Source organism: Kogia breviceps, chromosome 3 (assembly GCF_026419965.1).
Source record: "Kogia breviceps isolate mKogBre1 chromosome 3, mKogBre1 haplotype 1, whole genome shotgun sequence".
In the NCBI taxonomy this organism is placed as follows: Eukaryota; Metazoa; Chordata; class Mammalia; order Artiodactyla; family Physeteridae; genus Kogia; species Kogia breviceps.
In genome coordinates, this window is record NC_081312.1 from 87,146,401 (window position 1) to 87,164,394 (window position 17,994).

General features: G+C 38.7%; 1 protein-coding gene across 10 annotated transcripts in view; it reads left to right on the top strand.

The window, feature by feature from the left end:
• The window catches only part of TUBGCP4 (tubulin gamma complex component 4), a 56,454-nt gene that overhangs the window by 1,406 nt on the left and 37,054 nt on the right, over positions 1-17,994 (top strand). For 6 of the 10 annotated variants that reach the window (XR_010839672.1, XR_010839673.1, XR_010839674.1 and 3 more), the window contains exons 2-7: positions 8,133-8,261; positions 11,193-11,315; positions 11,703-11,756; positions 12,197-12,253; positions 15,294-15,373; positions 16,779-16,980. Coding sequence is in view for 5 of the 10 variants with exons in the window: in XM_059059369.2 (XP_058915352.1) it covers positions 8,133-8,261; positions 11,193-11,315; positions 11,703-11,756; positions 12,197-12,253; positions 15,294-15,373; positions 16,779-16,980 (645 nt within the window). In the remaining 5 variants the exon portion in view is untranslated. Of the gene's footprint in view, positions 1-8,132; positions 8,262-11,192; positions 11,437-11,702; positions 11,757-12,196; positions 12,254-15,293; positions 15,374-16,778; positions 16,981-17,994 lie in introns of all 10 variants that reach the window. The other 4 variants (XR_010839676.1, XM_067029136.1, XM_067029137.1 and 1 more) reach the window with 2 other exon arrangements.

A 17,994-nucleotide genomic window follows, 5' to 3' on the forward strand; every position in this document is an offset into this window, starting at 1 on the left:
ATTTTTATCTTTGGTAATACTCCTTTTCTTGAGACCTACTTTGTCTGATAGTAACATAGCCAAGCCTGACAGAAAAACAGATTTTTATGTTTACTGTATGGTATGTCCTTTTCCTTCCTTTTACTTTCAAACTATGTCTTTTTTAAATTTTTATTTTATTTTTATTTTTTTTTGTTACATCACTCTGTTATTGGTCAAATCAGTCATACAATCAACTGGGTCATTCCATCATTGGATGACTTGAATAATATATATATTTTTTTATACAGCAGGTTCTTATTAGTCATCAATTTTATACACATCAGTGTATACATGTCAATCCCAATCGCCCAATTCATCACACCACCACCACCACCACCCACCACTTTCCCTGCTTGGTGTCCCTACGTTTGTTCTCTACATCTGTGTCTCAATTTCTGCCCTGCAAACCAGTTCATCTGTACCATTTTTCTAGGTTCTACATATATGCGTTAATATACGATATTTGATTTTCTGTTTCTGACTTACTTCAGTCTGTATGACACTCTCTAGATCTGTCCACATCTCAGCAAATGACCCAATTTCGTTCCTTTTTATGGCTGAGTAATATTCCATTGTATATATGTACCACAACTTCTTTATCCATTTGTCTGTCCATGGGCATTTAGGTTGCTTCCATGACCTGGCTATTATAAATAGTGCTGCAATGAACATTGGGGTGTATGTGTCTTTTTGAATTAGGGTTTTCTCTGGGTATATGCCCAGTAGTGGGATTGCTGGGTCATATGGTAATTCTGTTTTTAGTTCTTTAAGGAACCTCCATACTGTTCTCCATAGTGGCTGTATCAATTTACATTCCCACCAACAGTGCAAGAGGGTTCCCTTTTCTCCACACCCTCTCCAGCATTTGTTGTTTGTAGATTTTCTGATGATGCCCATTTTAACTGGTGTGAGGTGATACCTCATTGTAGTTTTGATTTGCATTTCTCTAATAATTAGTGATGTTGAGCAGTTTTTCATGTGCTTCTTGGCCATCTGTATGTCTTCTTTGGAGAAATGTCTATTTAGTTCTTCTGCCCATTTTTGGATTGGGTTGTTTGTTTTTTTAATATTGAGCTGCATGAGCTGTTTATATATTTCGGAGATTAATCCTTTGTCCGTTGATTCATTGGCCAATATTTTCTCCCATTCTGAGGGTTGTCTTTTTGTCTTGTTTATGGTTTCCTTTGCTGTGCAAAAGCTTTGAAGTTTCATTAGGTCCCATTTGTTTATTTTTGTTTTTATTTCCATTACTCAAGGAGGTGGATGGAAAAGATCTTGCTGTGATTTATGTCAAAGAGTGTTCTTCCTATGTTTTCCTCTAAGAGCTTTATAGTGTCCAGTCTTATATTTAGTTCTCTAATCCATTTTGAGTTTATTTTTGTGTATGGTGTTAGGGAGTGTTCTAATTTCATTCTTTTACATGTAGCTGTCCAGTTTTCCAAGCACCACTTATTGAAGAGACTGTCTTTTCTCCATTGTATATCCTTGCCTCCTTTGTCATAGATTAGTTGACCATAGGTGTGTGGGTTTATCTCTGGGCTTTCTATCTTGTTCCATTGATCTATGTTTCTGTTTTTGTGCCAGTACCATATTGTCTTGACTACTGTAGCTTTATAGTATAGTCCGAAGTCAGGGAGTCTGATTGCTCCAGCTCCGTTTTTTTCCCTCAAGACTCCTTTGGCTATTCGGGGTCTTTTTTGTCTCCATACAAATTTTAAGATTTTTTGTTCTAGTTCCGTAAAAAATGCCATTGGTAATTTGATCAGGATTGCATTGAATCTGTAGATTGCTTTGGGTAGTATAGTCATTTTCACAATATTGATTCTTCCAATTGAAGAACATGGTATATCTCTCCACCTGTTGGTATCATCTTTAATTTCTTTCATCAGTGTCTTATAGTTTTCTGCATACAGGTCTTTTGTCTCCCTAGGTAGGTTTATTCCTAGGTATTTTATTCTTTTTGTTGCAGTGGTAAATGGGAGTGTTTCCTTAATTTCCCTTTCACATTTTTCATCATTAGTGTATAGGAATGCAAGAGATTCCTGTGGATTAATTTTGTACCCTGCAACTTTACCAAATTCATTGATTAGCTCTAGTAGTTTTCTGGTGGCATCTTTAGGATTCTCTATGTATAGTATCATGTCATCTGCAAACAGTGACAGTTTCACTTCTTTTCCAATATCTATTCCTTTTATTTCTTTTTCTTCTCTGATTGCTGTGGCTAGGACTTCCATAACTATGTTGAATAATAGTGGTGAGAGTGGACATCCTTGTCTTCTTCCTGATCTTAGAGGAAATGCTTTCAGTTTTTCACAATTGAGAATGATGTTTGCTGTGGGTTTGTCATATATGGCCTTTATTATGTTGAGGTAGGTTCCCTCTATGCCCACTTTCTGGAGAGTTTTTATCATAAACGGATGTTGAATTTTTCCAAAGCTTTTTCTATATCTATTGAGATGACCATATGGTTTTTATTCTTCAATTTGTTAATATGGTGTGTCACATTGATTGATTTGCGTATATTGAAGAATCCTTGCATCCCTGGGATAAATCCCACTTGATCATGGTGTATGATCCTTTTAATGTGTTGTTGGATTCTGTTTGCTAGTATTTTGTTCAGGATTTTTGCATGTATATTCATCAGTGATATTGGTCTGGAATTTTCTTTTTTTGTAGTATCTTTGTCTGGTTTTGGTATCAGGGTGATGGTGGCCTCATAGAATGAGTTTGGGAGTGTTCCTCCCTCTGCTATCTTTTGGAAGAGTTTGAGAAGGATGGGTGTTAGCTCTTCTCTAAATGTTTGATAGAATTCACCTGGGAAGCCATCTGGTCCTGGACTTTTGTTTGTTGGAAGATTTTTAATCACAGTTTCCATTTCATTACTTGTGATTGGTCTGTTCATATTTTCTATTTCTTCCTGGTTCAGTCTTGGAAGGTTATACCTTTCTAAGAATTTGTCCATTTCTTCCAGTTTGTCCATTTTATTGGCATACAGTTGCTTGTAGTAGTCTCTTAGGGTGCTTTGTATTTCTGCAATGTCTGTTGTAACTCCTCCTTTTTCATTTCTAATTTTATTGACTTGAGTCCTCTCCCTCTTTTTCTTGATGAGTCTGGCTAATGGTTTATCAATTTTGTTTATCTTCTCAAAGAACCAGCTTTTAGTTTTATTGATCTTTGCTGTTGTTTTGTTTCTGTTTCATTTATTTCTGCTCTGATCTTTATGATTTCTTTCCTTCCGCTAACTTTGACTTTTGTTTGTTCTTCTTTCCTTAGTTCCTTTAGGTGTAAGGTTAGATTGTTTATTTGAGATTTTTCTTGTTTCTGAGGTAGGCTTGTATAGGTATAAACTTCCCTCTTAGAACTGCTTTTGCTGCATCCCATAGGTTTTGGATCATCGTGTTTTCATTGTCATTTGTCTCTAGGTATTTTTTGATTTCCTCTTTGATTTCTTCAGTGACCTCTTGGTTATTTAGTAACGTATTGTTTAGCCTCCATGTGTTTGTGTTTGTTTTCTTGTTTTTTTTTTTGCGGTACGCAGGCCTCTCACTGTTGTGGCCTCTCCCGTTGCAGAGCACAGGCTCCAGATGTGCAGGCTCAGCGGCCATGGCTCACAGGCCCAGCCACTCCGTGGCATGTGGGATCTTCCCGGACCGGGGCACGAACCCATGTCCCCTGCATCAGCAGGCAGACTCAACCACTGTGCCACCAGGGAAGCCCTCCATGTGTCTGTGTTTTTTACGTTTTTTTGCCCTGTAATTCATTTCTAATCTCATAGCGTTGTGGTTAGAAAAGTTGCTTTATATGATGTCAGTTTTCTTAAATTTGCTGAGTCTTGATTTGTGACCCAAGATGTGATCTATCCTGGAGAATGTTCCGTGGGCACTTGAGAAGAAAGTGTAATCTGCTGTTTTTGGATGGAATGTCCTATAAATATCAATTAAATATATTTGGTCTATTGTGTCATTTAAAGCTTCTGGTTCCTTTTGAACCCAGTTTTGTCTGGCTCCAGTATCTGAACCACTCTTTTCTACTCCTGCTTCCAGTAATATTATCTAATCATCTCCATAACTTAGTAACTTAGATGTTGTTGGCCCCAGTTTACAAATGAGCAAACTGAAGTTCGGAGAACTTTATGGTGGCTAGTCTTGATAAAGATTTGAATCTAGCTCTGTTTGATCACAAAGTCATGCCTGTTCTTATGAGAATTGGTAGTATAGGCTGTAGAGGAGCATATAATTTACATTCTTGGTCTATGAAACTTATAAATGAAACAGATTCCTTTTGTTATTATTTCTTTTCTCCTGTAAAACTAGCACAATGCCAGAAATATAGGAGAAAAATATTCAGGAGGTAATTGTTTGTGCCTGACTGTTGGAAGTAAAAAGAGATGAAAGAATATGGAAACAATAGCTGCCTTCCTTTTTTTCTTATAAAAAAGTCTCAATTGGATATTTTCCTCCTTAAGTTCTCAGCTTTAAAGTTACCTTCTCAGAAAAACCTTTTCTGACCACCTCTTTAAGTATACTCCTTATGCCATTATTTTCTATCACAGCAATTTATTTCCCTTATAGGACATCACAATTCATATTATTTATTATTGTTACCTATGTTTACTCTTTCTGTCACATAGATTGCCCATGGGGGCTAAGACCACAGTGGTCTTCTTCATAGATGTACCAGGAGCACCTAGTACAGTTTCTGCCACATAGTAGGTATTAAGCTATTTATGAAAGAAAAAAATCCACCAAAATCAGCAAATATTGCATACTTTCTGCAGAACGGTGTTTTTCACATTTCAATAAAGGGAAAAATTGTCATGAATGCCCAGTGTTGATAAAAATAAGTTTATTGTAATATTGAATATGTATACACATTAAGTATAAACTCAAGCATATTGCTCTTAAACAACTGTAAAATCAGTTATTTTTACAAAGTAAATAAAACAACCAAACTGATAAATTCAAATTGATGTTAATCTAATGCAGCTTCTCAGCATTGGCACTGCTGACATTTTGGACTGGATAATTATTTGCTGTGGGGGCCGTCCTGTGCATTGTAGGATGTTTAGCAGCATCCATGGCCTCTACTTGCTAGATGCCAGTGGTATCCCCTGAGTTGTGGCAACCAAAAATATCTCCAGGCATTACCATGTCCCTTGGGGGCAAAATTGCCCCCACTGAGAACCAATGATCTAATGTAATATATACTGTTGTTTTGCTAAAACTAAATTGTCAACATTGAGTTAAATGGTAGAATGACTTTTCTGCAGATCTGGCTCTCTGTTTTCTGTTTTGACTTCAGTAACTCTAAAGAAGAGAATGCCTGTTCATATAAGTAGGTTGTACCAAATGGTACCAATAACTTTAAGGTATCGTTTGTTGTTTCAGAGTAACCAGACCTGGAACTTTTCTAAAACTCTGCCAACAAACACTGCTCAAATGCCAATTTTAATAGGAATATCACTTAATAACTGAGTAGAGCTGTCCTAATAATAAAAAATTGCTGACATGTATTGAGCACTTGCTATGTGCTTGGCACATGTGATTTACATGTATTAATTTATTTAATCCTCACAATTATCATCTTTATAGGTATGAAAACTGAGGCACAGAAGGGTATTGCTTGTCTAAGATTTCAAGCAAGAGGCAACTCAGGGATTCACACCCAGGCAATCTGGCTCCAGAGATCAGGTTCTTAAGGACTATGTCATGCTACCTCTTAAGTTGTTAACTTGAAGATATGGTTAGCATTGTGTCATTAAAATCTACATTAAATGGATTCCTAATCAAATTATTGTGGAATCAGTAACAGAAAAATTCTTCTTTGCCTATTTATTACTACAGTTACTGTCACATGAAGATGGCTTCCACAAAATACAATACAATATGAATGTGAAATATTCTGAGTTCCTTGGGAGTAGTAAATATGTCTGATTTTGTTCACTATTTAATCTTGGAGTGTTAGCACAGTGCCTGGGATAAGTACTTGGTCACTAAAAGTTGGTTGATTCTCCAAAGAAGATATACAATGGGCAACAGACAAATGGAAAGATGATCAATATCACTAATCATTAGGGAAATGCAAATCAAAAGCACAATGAGATATCATTTTATACCCTTTAGGATGGTTATTACCCAAAAAAAAAACCAGAAAATAACAAGTGTTGGTGAGGTTGTAGAGAAATTAGAACGCTTGTGCATTGCTGGTGGAAATGTAAAATGGTGCAGTCCCTATGGAAAACAATATGGTGACTCCTCCAAAAAATAAACACAGAATTACCAAATGATCCAGCAGTTTTATTCCTAGGTATATACCCAAAAGGAGTGAAAGCAGGGACTCAAATAGATATTTGTACACCCATGTTCATAGCAGCATTATTCACAATAGCCAAAAGGCAGAAGCAACTCAGATGTCCATAGACAAATGAAGTGAATAAACAAAATGCGGCATGCACATACAATGGAATATTATTCAGCCTTAGAAAGGATAGACATTCTAACAGGTGCTACAACATTGATGAACCTTGAAGACACTATGCTAAGTGAAATAAGCCAGTCACAAAAGGATAAATATTGTAGAGTAGTCAAATTCATAGAGACAGAAATTAGAAGGGTACCTGCCAGGGTGTGTGGGGGAAGGAACAATGGGGAGTCATCATTCAAGAGGTACAGAGTTTTAGTTTGGGAAGATAAAAAAGTTCTGGAGATGGATGGTGGTGATGGTTGCACAACAAAGTGAATGCACTTAATGCCACTAAACTGTACACTTGATAACGGCTAAAATGGTAACTTTTATGTATATTTTGCTATGATTTTTTTCTTAGTTGATTGAATGGATACATTCTCCCACTACTATTATTCTGCTTGAACTGCTGTGAAATCTTTCCATACCATACTAGGCTATCATTTGGCCATGATTTAAATTAAAAATACAAATGAAAATATGGACACTAAATTATATGTCCAGTTATAAGGTGCTTTTACAGATTATAACATGCTACGTTAATTTTACATTTTTATCAAAATGAAAACAAAATTTAAATTTTCATAGATAATTTGTAAATCCTAAGAATATGTCTGAGAAACCTCTGGAATCTGCAGAACCAAGAGTGAGCAGCATTGCTCAAGAGACTTCGTTGCAACCAGATCAAAAACCCCATATATCCTTATAGACCATCCCAGGAAGAGTCCATAAGGAATAGGTAATATACTTACCATGAAAAAGAATGAAATCTTGCCATTTGCAACAACATGGATGGGCCTGGAGGATATTATGCTTAGTGAAATAAGTCAGACAGAGAAAGACAAATACTTTATGATTTCACTTATATGTGGAATTTAGAAAACAAAACAAACAGACAAACATATCAAGACAGAAACAGATGCATAGATACAGAGAACAAATTGTGGTCACCAGAAGGGAGAGGGATAGGGGGAGGGATGAAACAGGTGAAGGATATTAAGAGGTACAAACTACCAGTTACAAAATAAACAAGTCACGGGCATGTAATATACAGCATAGGAATATAGTCGGTCTTTTTTTAAATATAAATTTATTTATTTATTTATTTTGGGCTGTGTCGGGTCATTGCTGCTGCACATGGGCTCATTAGTTGTGGCACATGGGCTTAGTTGCTCTGCAGCATGTGGGATCTTCCCCGACCAGGGATAGAACCTGTGTACCCTGCACTGGCAGACGGATTCTTAACCACCACGCCACCAGGGAAGCCCCTAATCAGTCTTTTATAATAACTTAGTATGGTGTGTAATCTGTAAAAATACTGAATCACTATGTTGTACACCTGAAACCAATATATTTATACTTCAGTTAAAATAAAAAACAGGTAGTAGTGGCTGCCTCTGCGGAGGTTGACTTATTTTTAATGTATACCATTTTGTACTGTTTAAATTCTTTACCATGCATTACTGCCTATTTCAATAAATAACTAATTAAGCTGGGACTGGGGAACAACATCTTTGTAGTGATTTGGAAATACTTTTGTTATCTAGAACTTACCAGTCTTAAATAGCCATCTTGCAAAGGGAGACAATCGTTCTAGTGAGCAGTGAGTAGCGGGCATCAGCGTTTTTAGCATTATTCCTCTCCTGCAGGTGACACAGGACTTCCCATTTCTCCATCCCAGTGAAACCAGTGTCCTGAATCGACTCTGCCGGCTGGGCACAGACTACATTCGTTTCACTGAGTTCATTGAACAGTACACGGGCCATGTGCAGCAGCAGGTAGGTTCCTGTTCTCAGGGAATGTACACCTCCCCAGGGCTGGAGCTATGTTAAGCTTTCAATGAATCCATTGGTAATTCATGTTCTGTAAGTGTCAAAAAGTTATGAATTTCTTGTCACTGGAATTATTCAAGTGAAGGCAAGGTGACTGTACCTCAAACAAGGGGAAAATATACATGGGGACCAATTTAGGCAGATGGATGTAAGAGAAAGTATGCTTTGCCCAAGTTTTAAGAGACCTGAATTAAATCAGTTTGAGCTGGACCAGAGTTCCAGTCCCAGAGGTGAAAACACAAAGCATTATTTAAAATTCCTTTGCCACTCTGCTTCTAACTACCGTAGTCACATTGAGGCAGGCAACTAAAATCTTCAGGCTTCCTTTTTCTTATTTGTAAATAAGAGTTAAACTGGATAAGGTTCTTGGCATGTGGTAAGACTTAATAAATATTACTGATTAATATAAATTAATTGGAAGTCAGTGCTTTATAGTGTAGAGGCCAAAGATTTGTTTCCTGTCCATCACTTACTGGCCATAGACTGCTCAGCAGTAACCTGAGGCTCAGTTTCCTTACCTATAAAATGGGGATAGAAAGTACCTATCTAATAGGGTTGTGGGGATTAAACAAGGTAATTCATGCAAAGTGCCTGGCATATAGTAGACACTCACATTTTTTTTTAAGATAAATTTTTTTAAGAGAAATTTTAAAGTTCTCTTTTACTTTTAACAGTCTGCAATTCTGTCAGTGGTAAGTAAGAAGATTGCTGCATTGTGTGACTCTGATTCAGTGATGATTATTTCCCAGTGGAAAGAATGATTCTGGTTGAAGAGAAAGGCAGAGACTCTAGAAAGGAAAAGGAAGGATGGTTTTCTGAAAGAATGCAGTCAGTACCACCTGGCCCCTGTTATATAAACTGGTTGTCAGGCCCTTGGTGGTAATCTATGGGACAAAGGAGTCAGAGAATAATGCCTTATATTTTCATCTCTGGGACAGGGATTCTGATTCAAACAGATTTTGTTGCAGAGAAAAGAATTTAATAAAATCTAATCAATGCCAGGGACTTCCCTGGTGGTGCAGTGGTTAAGACTCCACCTGCCAAGGCAGGGGACATGGGTTCGAGCCCTGGTCCAGGAAGATCCCACATGCTGCAGAGCCCGTGAGCCACAACTGCTAAGCCTGTGCTCTAGAGCCCGCGAGCCACAAGTACTGAGCCCACGTGCCACAACTACTGAAGCCTGTGTGCCTAGAGCCCATGCTCCACAGCAAGAGAAGCCACCACAATGAGAAGCCCGTGCACTGCAACGAAGAGTAGCTCCTGCTTGCCGCAACTAGAGAAAGCCCGCGTGCAGCAACGAAGACCCAACACAGCCAAAAATAAATAAATAATTTTATATTTTAAAAAACCTGATCAATGCCAGTTTGCTATGAAGTCATAATAATGAGAACACAATGATCAAAGTTGGAACATGTATACATATTAATATAGATGAAAAGGGCTCTTTAAGTGTTTGTATATAACACTTTAAAAAACCCAAACCTGTCCTATATTCGTGTGACTATGTGGATCTTATATGTCAATTCCTACTTTCCCAAATTCTAAAGATATTTGTAGTACCTCTTTTTTTTTGAAAAGTAAAAGCAGTCACATTTTTTCTTTCATTTTGTGATAAATGAAGACATTCAGTTCTCTGGAATGACACAACCAAAACAAAATCACCTGGTTGTAAGCCAATCTGGTCTGTTTCACCCTATGCCCGTGCTGTTCTTATTATAGCTGGGAACATTTATCTCCAGGAACTACTAGTATCCTTTGCAGCATCCTCTGGCTACAGTGTGCCTTATAACCTCTGAGCCCAAACTTCCTACCACATTTGTTGCTGAATTCTGCTGTGGTATCTACCACCACCAGAGCCTGACCACGCAAACCAGTACATAGCCAGAAAGGTTAGTCATCATGGCCTCTAGTCAACACTGTTAACTGCTATTTCCCCATGTAGAAGAAGAATGCTTTTACAATAAAACTGCAACTTTCTTGAAAGACAAACCATATTTGTTAATAGCTTCTTGGTGAGTGTCTTCTAACTCCCCATGTTGGCTATCAGGTTTGTGTTTTTGATGAATTGCCATCTAGGCAGAAGAAGGGTTGTTAGAAGGAGGACTGAGGTCATTTTATTTATTCAGTAAATAGTTACCATCTGTTCAAAGAACTGTACTAGGAAATGAAATGCAAAGATGAACAAAGTATGGGCCCTTGCTTCATGAAGCTCTTGGTCTAGTAAGGGGACAGATAAACAAAAGTTCAGTTCCAGCACCAAACAGGGATGCTATGAAAGCAACAAAGGGGAGCTATTAATTCCCTACGGAGAGTTAGAAAGGGCTTTGCAGGGAAGAGATGCTGGAGTTGGGTCCTGCAGGAAGAGTAAGTATTTGTCACAAACATGAGCACATAGTTATAAGCAGACCACACTCATTCACAGGGGTGAGAGATAGAAACAAGCCACATTCAGGGAACTGCTGAGTAATTTGTAAATGAAGATGTGAAGTTGGAAGCAGTTAAAGGTAATTTTGGAGAGAGAGTAAGGGCCAAAATACAGAAGTTGTTGTATACCATGTAGAGGAGTTTAGATATTATTCTGGGGCAAGGGGAAACCACCAAAGGGATTTAAGCTAGAAGTTATAAGGTTAGAATTGAGTTGTTGAAAAACCTCTAGTGACAGTATGGAGTAATACCTGGTTGTTTGTAACATCTGAGCCACTTGGAAAATGAAAACATCACATTTTAAAAGGTCTCTTCAGTCAGGTTTTCCTCTCATTGAAGCACTGCTCTGATAGGGAATTATTTAAACAAAAAAATGCCATTAATAAAGGATAATGTCTTCCTTGGGTTTCAGGGTCTGAGCTGAAAAGTTGACTTCTCTTTGTTTGATTTCAGGATCACCATCCATCTCAGCAGGGCCAAGGTGGGTTACATGGAATCTACCTAAGGGCCTTCTGCACGGGGCTGGATTCAGTTTTGCAGCCTTATCGCCAAGCACTGCTTGATTTGGAACAAGAGGTGAGAAGAAATATGGGAAGGAACACCTCTGGGACAGCAGATGAGGACATGTTCCTGATTTGAAATGCCTTTTGATATGGTCAGGTGGTTAAGAATGAGCTGTTTTCTGCATGGCTCAAGGGTAAGTGTGCTCTCTGTGATTACCCAAGCCATGATCAAAGTGGCAAGCAGATCACGGCAAAGGTTCCTGAGTGAGTTTAGAAGAGCTCTAGCTTTGGTTTTGTTATCACCTGAAAATCAACATTAATAATCTTCTATAAATGATCAGTTTTCAAGACCCTAAAATGAACCCTAAGCCTACTCTCACATTCGCTTCCGGCTTTCATAGATGAAATAGATTTGAGATATTTTATATGGAGCCATAATCAGAGTGTTTTTTTGTTGCAGTTCCTGGCTGACCCCCATCTCTCCATATCACATGTCAATTACTCCTTAGATCAGGTATGATGCCCAGATAACAAAATGCTTTGGAATCTGTTGATATCATTAGAATAATCTAACTTAAAATATTATTTTGAGAACTTTTTTCCTTCTGGATTCAGAGCCCAGCATTTAATATTTTGTATGCTTTCCTAGATCAGAACTGTTTGAAAAGTTCCAAATTTAGTGAAAACTTACTGTGTGAATGTTAATGCTCTAGATTGGCCGCAGTATTAGCAATTATGCTAGCCTCAAACATAGACACTGCTTCTGTCTGCCATTCTCTTTCTATCTACAGCCAACCCCTGTAGCAAATTGCCTTAGGATACTGGATCTTGGCTGTTCTATGGTATTGCCATCTTTTTGTTAAGTGGGACTATTTAGAAACAAAGGCATTTCCTGAGTTAATTATTTTCCTTGTATTTGATTATATACCATCCTAATTATTCTCTCCTTTGCAGTTCCAGCTCCTTTTCCCCTCTGTGATGGTTGTAGTAGAACAAATTAAAAGTCAAAAGGTGAGAATTTTCCTTTTTCCTTTTGCTCTGGTAAGCACCAAGGAAATACTCATAATTAATTTTCCTTTACATTCTTTGTTGAAGAGCCTAGTTTTCAGTAGTTTTTATTATTTATTTATTCATTCAGTGATATATGCTTGAGTATCATGCTAAGTATCAAGAATGCAAAAATAAGTTAGGACCCTGCCCTTAAGCACCTCCTGGTCCAGAAGGTGGGGGAAATGATAATAGATATACCCAAGAATGCTGCTGGGTAAGAGAACAATGCTATGGATACTTGGAGGTGAGAGCGTTTTACACTAAGGATTCAGAACTGTTGGATATGCATTTTGAGGAGAAGCAGAAAGTTAATCCTTAGAAAGAAAGAAGGTAGTAGGTTTATCGTTAGGGTACTGGCAGTTTTCTGAGAATTGTTAAATCATTGGGTGAAACCCAGATGTTTATTTTATTAGTTAAATATGCCAATTCTTATCACAAGTTTTTATCACATGCATTGAAAAGTTAGGGTCTCCAGTATCCAGAGAATGTCTTTTCTGGGTAGAATTAATAATTCTGAGATGCTTTGGGATTTTACATTAGAAGAAGTATCTGCTGGTTCATAATTGGATCAAAAAGGACAAATGGATTAAATATGTTTAGTTCATTCATGTTCTTAAGCTGTTATATTTGTGCCTTAGCTTATTAAGAGTGTTCATTTGAATATAACTAGTTAACTAGTCAGTTTGCCAGGTTGCTACTTCATTTTTTTGCTGTATAAGTCTAGAAACTTACCCTCTGCTGCATTCATTCTATGCTAGCAGAGCCAGCAGGGGAGGTGCTGTTTGACCCTGCAAAGCTGATAGCCCTCATCAAATAACATCGAGCTTTTATTGTGCACTTGTTGCATACCAGGCACTGTGCTAAGTGCTTTACATACGTTATCACAGTCAATCCTCTAAAAAATCAAATAGGCTAAAGAATGTGCTTAGGGTCATACAGATGGTAGTAAATGGTACAACTAGGGTATAAACCCAGGGCTGTCTGACTCCAAAGACTGTGCTCTTAACCACTCTACTAAACCATCTCCCAAAATTGGAGGGGAACTTCTAGGTAAGTGGGGTTAGTGTAAGGGTCCATACATGCCAGCACATCTCAGTTGACTTGAGCTTCCGTTGGACACAGGAAGGAGAGTGGAAAATGAGTAGAGGGATTGCAGATGGGTGAACCTTCCTTCCTGCCGAGGAGGTTGTAGGAAGCTGAGTGCTAAGGCTCTAAAAAATGAGGTTGTTGGGCTTCCCTGGTGGTGCAGTGGTTGAGAATCCGCCTGCCAATGCAGGGAACACGGGTTCGTGCCCTGGTCTGGGAAGATCCCACATGCCGCGGAGCGGCTGTGCCCGTGAGCCATGGCCGCTGAGCCTGCGCGTCCGGAGCCTGTGCTCTGCAACGGGAGAGGCCACAACAGTGAATGGCCCGCGTACCACACACACACACACACACACACACACACACACACACAAAAAGAGGTTGTGGGTGGGAATGGGGGGAGTGTGAACAGGCACAGGGGATCCTTTTAGAGTGATGGAAATGTTATAAAACTGGATTACAGTGATGGTTGCACAATGCTGTAAATTTACTAAAAGTTGTTGAAAGTACCCTTAAAATAGGTGAATTTATTGTATATAAATTATACCTCAATAAAGCAGTTTAAAAAAAAAAACACAGGCAAGAGGACATTGAAAGAGGAAGCAGATTTTTAGAAAAGTGTATACCTTGTAAGTAGTCTGAATTAGGCCTTAATCAGAAGTAAGAGCTTTCTTTACCTCTTTTCTTGGAATTTCAACTCTAAATGATTCTGGTTTTTCCTTAGTGCAGTAGTTCTCAAACTTCACTGTGCATTAGAATCACCTGGAGCAGATTGTTAAAACCAGATTGCTGGGCCCTACCCCAGAGATTCTGATTCCATAGGTCTGGAGTGAGGCCCAAGAATTTGCATTTCTTACAAGTTTCCAGGTGTTGCAGATGCTGCTGGGGGATGGGATGGAATGAGGAGGGGCAGGGAGGTGGGAGGGTCCATACTTCGAGAACAACTATTGTGATGTTGTGATTTAAAATAAGAAATATAGATTTGGTCTTTTTCCCGTTTCTGGCACAGAGCTTCTAAAACTCAGAATTTCCTAAGTAATAAGAGCAATAAAGGTGACTTTATATTCATAAGAAACCCCTTTCTACCACACCTGAGTTTGTTAATGAGGTGATTTTGAGAAAGCACTTAAGTATGGGGCTGGTTGCCAAGGGAACCACCCACGTGATTGGAGGGTTGGAACTTTCAGTCCCACCATTTCCACCTGACCTCTGGGGAGAGAGGAGGGCAGAGAGCTGGAAATTGAGTTCAATCACCAATGGCCAGTGATTTAATTAATCCTGCCTGTGTAATGAAGGCTCCCTAAAAACCCAAAAGGATAGGGTTTGGAGAGCTTTCAGGTTGGTGAGCCAGAGTGCCTCTATGCGCCACCATGCAGGGCAGAAGCTCCTTTGTTCGGGACTTCGCCCTATGTATCCTTTTCATCTGGGTGTTGATTCGTATCCTTTAGTATCCTTCGTAATAAATAGGTAATCTAGTGAATAAGTGGGTTTCCTGAGTTCTGTGAGCTGCTGTAGCAAATTAGTGTAATCCAGGGAGGGAGAACCTCTGATCTATTAATCAGCCAGTTGGAAGCACAGGGAACAACCTGAACTTGTGTTTGGCGTCGGAAATGGAGGGCAGTCTTGTGGGACTGAGCCCTTAACCTGTGGAATCTGATGCTGTCTCTGGGTGGATAGTATCAGAATTGAGTTGGACTGTAGGACCCCCAAGCTGGTGTCAGAGGATTGCTTGATAAGTGTGGGGAAACCCCCCACACATTGGCATTGGAGTCAGAATCAGAACTATACAAAAATCTTATGAGAAAGTTTATCCCCATTCTCTGCAGATTGTGCCCTCTGGATTGAATATAGAATATGAGATTGTGCTACATGAACTATTAAAATAGAATTCAGCTTGACAAGGCTGTATTTTCCACAGATCCATGGTTGCCAAATCCTGGAAACAGTGTACAAACACAGCTGTGGAGGTTTGCCTCCTGTTCGCAGTGCACTAGAAAAGTAAGTCATGGCTTCATTGGGGTTGGGAGGCGGAGTGGGTGGTCATGTGACTTGATTTTGCACAAGTTTTATTTTCAGGTCATCTCAGGTTTCCTTCTGGGGAAACTTATGACCAGGATGGATAAGCCCCATGAGCAAAGGAGCCCATGTAATCCTTATGGTGGCTCAGAAATTGCAAAAAGGGGGTTTTAATAAAGTGTTGAGTATTGAAGCAAGGCTCTAGCTGCCTAGATGACCTTGAGGCAGTCCTTTTTCATTTTGGATCTCTTATCCTTGGAGAATTTCCACTACATGTGCTGGATTATGCTTAGCTATGTCTAAACGTGTATTTTGAGTAGCTTTATAATCTTATAATGCCACTCTTAAGAATTTTATCCTAACAAAATTATTCAAAAGAAGAAAATAACCACATGCACAATTATTCACTGCAATGTTGTCTACAATATTAAGAAATTAGAAAATTACCAGCAGCAGAAGAAAGCTGATGAAAGATATATTCACTTGATAGACTATAACACATTAAAATTACAAATACTATAACAACATGTAAGAATATTTTTTATAATACTATCTGGAAAAAGGTTACAAAATTTTATGATTACAACTGTATTAAATGTGGAGTATGATCAAAGACTGCCTGTAGAATGTTCCACAATCTGGATTTTTCTGATTATTTCCTCATGATTAGATTCAGGTTGAACATTTTTGGCAAGAATACTACGTAGGTCATATTATTTCCTGTTACAGCATATCAGAAAGCACAAAAAATAAGTTTGTCCCATTACTGCTGTTAAGTTTCATCACTTGGTTTAGGTGTTTTCCAACAGATCTCTCTGTTTTAGAGGGACATTTTCCCCTTTGTCATTAATATGTTAGCTGAGATGTGATCCCTTGAGACCATGTGAATATATCCCATTCTCCAGCAACCTTTCTGCATTTTGTTTCAGTCTCTGCATTTTGTTGGATAATACTTTTTCAGGTATATCAGCTTCTCACATACTGAATCTACTTTCCTTATGTGATTCCAACAAAAATAAAAACTAATTTAATACTGTGTTAGCCAAAAAGAGACTCCTGTAAGTCCGTTTAATTTTAAAAGGAATCATCCATTTTGAAACTTACTTTACTCAAAAAGAGAGAAAAAAATGTGCTTCTTCTAAAAGACTATCAGAACATTTACTGAACATTTCAGACTTTAGTACACTGGCTACAAATTTGGAAATTTAACCACTTAGTTCATCCGCAGACATTTAAGTTAAAATAGCACAATTATTTTTAGCTTAATTGGTCATTTCCCTTCTGCTGACCAAACCCTCAGGCCTCTGTTTATCCTGTAGCAGTTTAAAGCATGGCTTTAGTGTCCTCTTAGTGGACTTCTAAGGCCCTTGCTTTCCTCTCCACTCAGAATCCTGGCCGTGTGTCACGGGGTCATGTATAAGCAGCTCTCAGCCTGGATGCTACATGGACTCCTCTTGGACCAGCACGAAGAGTTCTTTATCAAACAGGGTCCATCTTCTGGTAATGTCAGTGCCCAGCCAGAAGAGGATGAGGAGGATCTGGGCATTGGGGGACTGACAGGAAAACAACTGAGAGAACTCCAGGACTTGGTGAGAGCCCAACCAGAAGCCTAGCCTTCTCCTGCCAGGAGTAGGAAAAGTCTACAGCTAGATGACCTTTTGGTGACTTGTCCCTGCCCCCAACCCCCAGCTCATCATAGCCTGGGCACCTTCCATAAATTCTTTAGATGTAAACACTTGGCTTTATCTTAGCTTAATACTTAAACTTAATGCCTAACAATGTGAGACTATAAAATAGAAAATATATCTGTGAGATTCCTTTTGTTTCCCCTCTTCCTGGTATACACATTTAAGAGAATAATAATAAGTCTTGTCTCTTCAGGTAGTCTTGTAGGTACCCAGATCTTTTACATGCAGTTTAGAGTTTTGATTAGATTCCCCAAAGTCCTGTATTGTTCTTATCCATTCACCCATTCATTTATCCTGTTACAACATTTTATTGAATGCCTGTTATATGCCAGGTACTGTTCCACATGTCACAACTGCATAAACAAATAAAATGTAGTAGTCCCTGTCCTTAAAGAGCTTATAGTGTAATGGAAGATATATTACAGTGTACTCAGTGCTCTGGAAAGAGTAAGTATGGGTATTCTGGGAACATGGTCTTAGAGTAACTAGAGAAGGCTTTTCAGTGGAATGTATGTCTAAATTGCAAAGAGTTTGGGAGGAGGACTTCCCTCACGGTCCAGTAGTTAAAACTCCAAGCTTCCAATGCAGGGGGTTGCAGGTTTGATCCCTGGTCGGGGAGCTAAGATCCCACATGCCACATGGTCAAAAAGAAAAAAAAAAATTCCAAGCAAAGGGAAGGACTGTGTAAAGTTCAGAGGCCATGAGGGACATGGCTCATTTGGGGAACCGTTAGTAATTCAGGTGAGAGAGTCAAGTAAATAAAGGCTGAGATGTAGAGTGTAAGGGACAGTGGGGGTGGGGGTGGCAGTCAATAGAGCTTTTGAGTTGAGCAGAGGTAAGATCATGAAAGCCCTTGTAAACAATGGGAAGGAATTTAGACTTGAGCCTGAAGAGAGCTGGGAACCGTGAAGAATT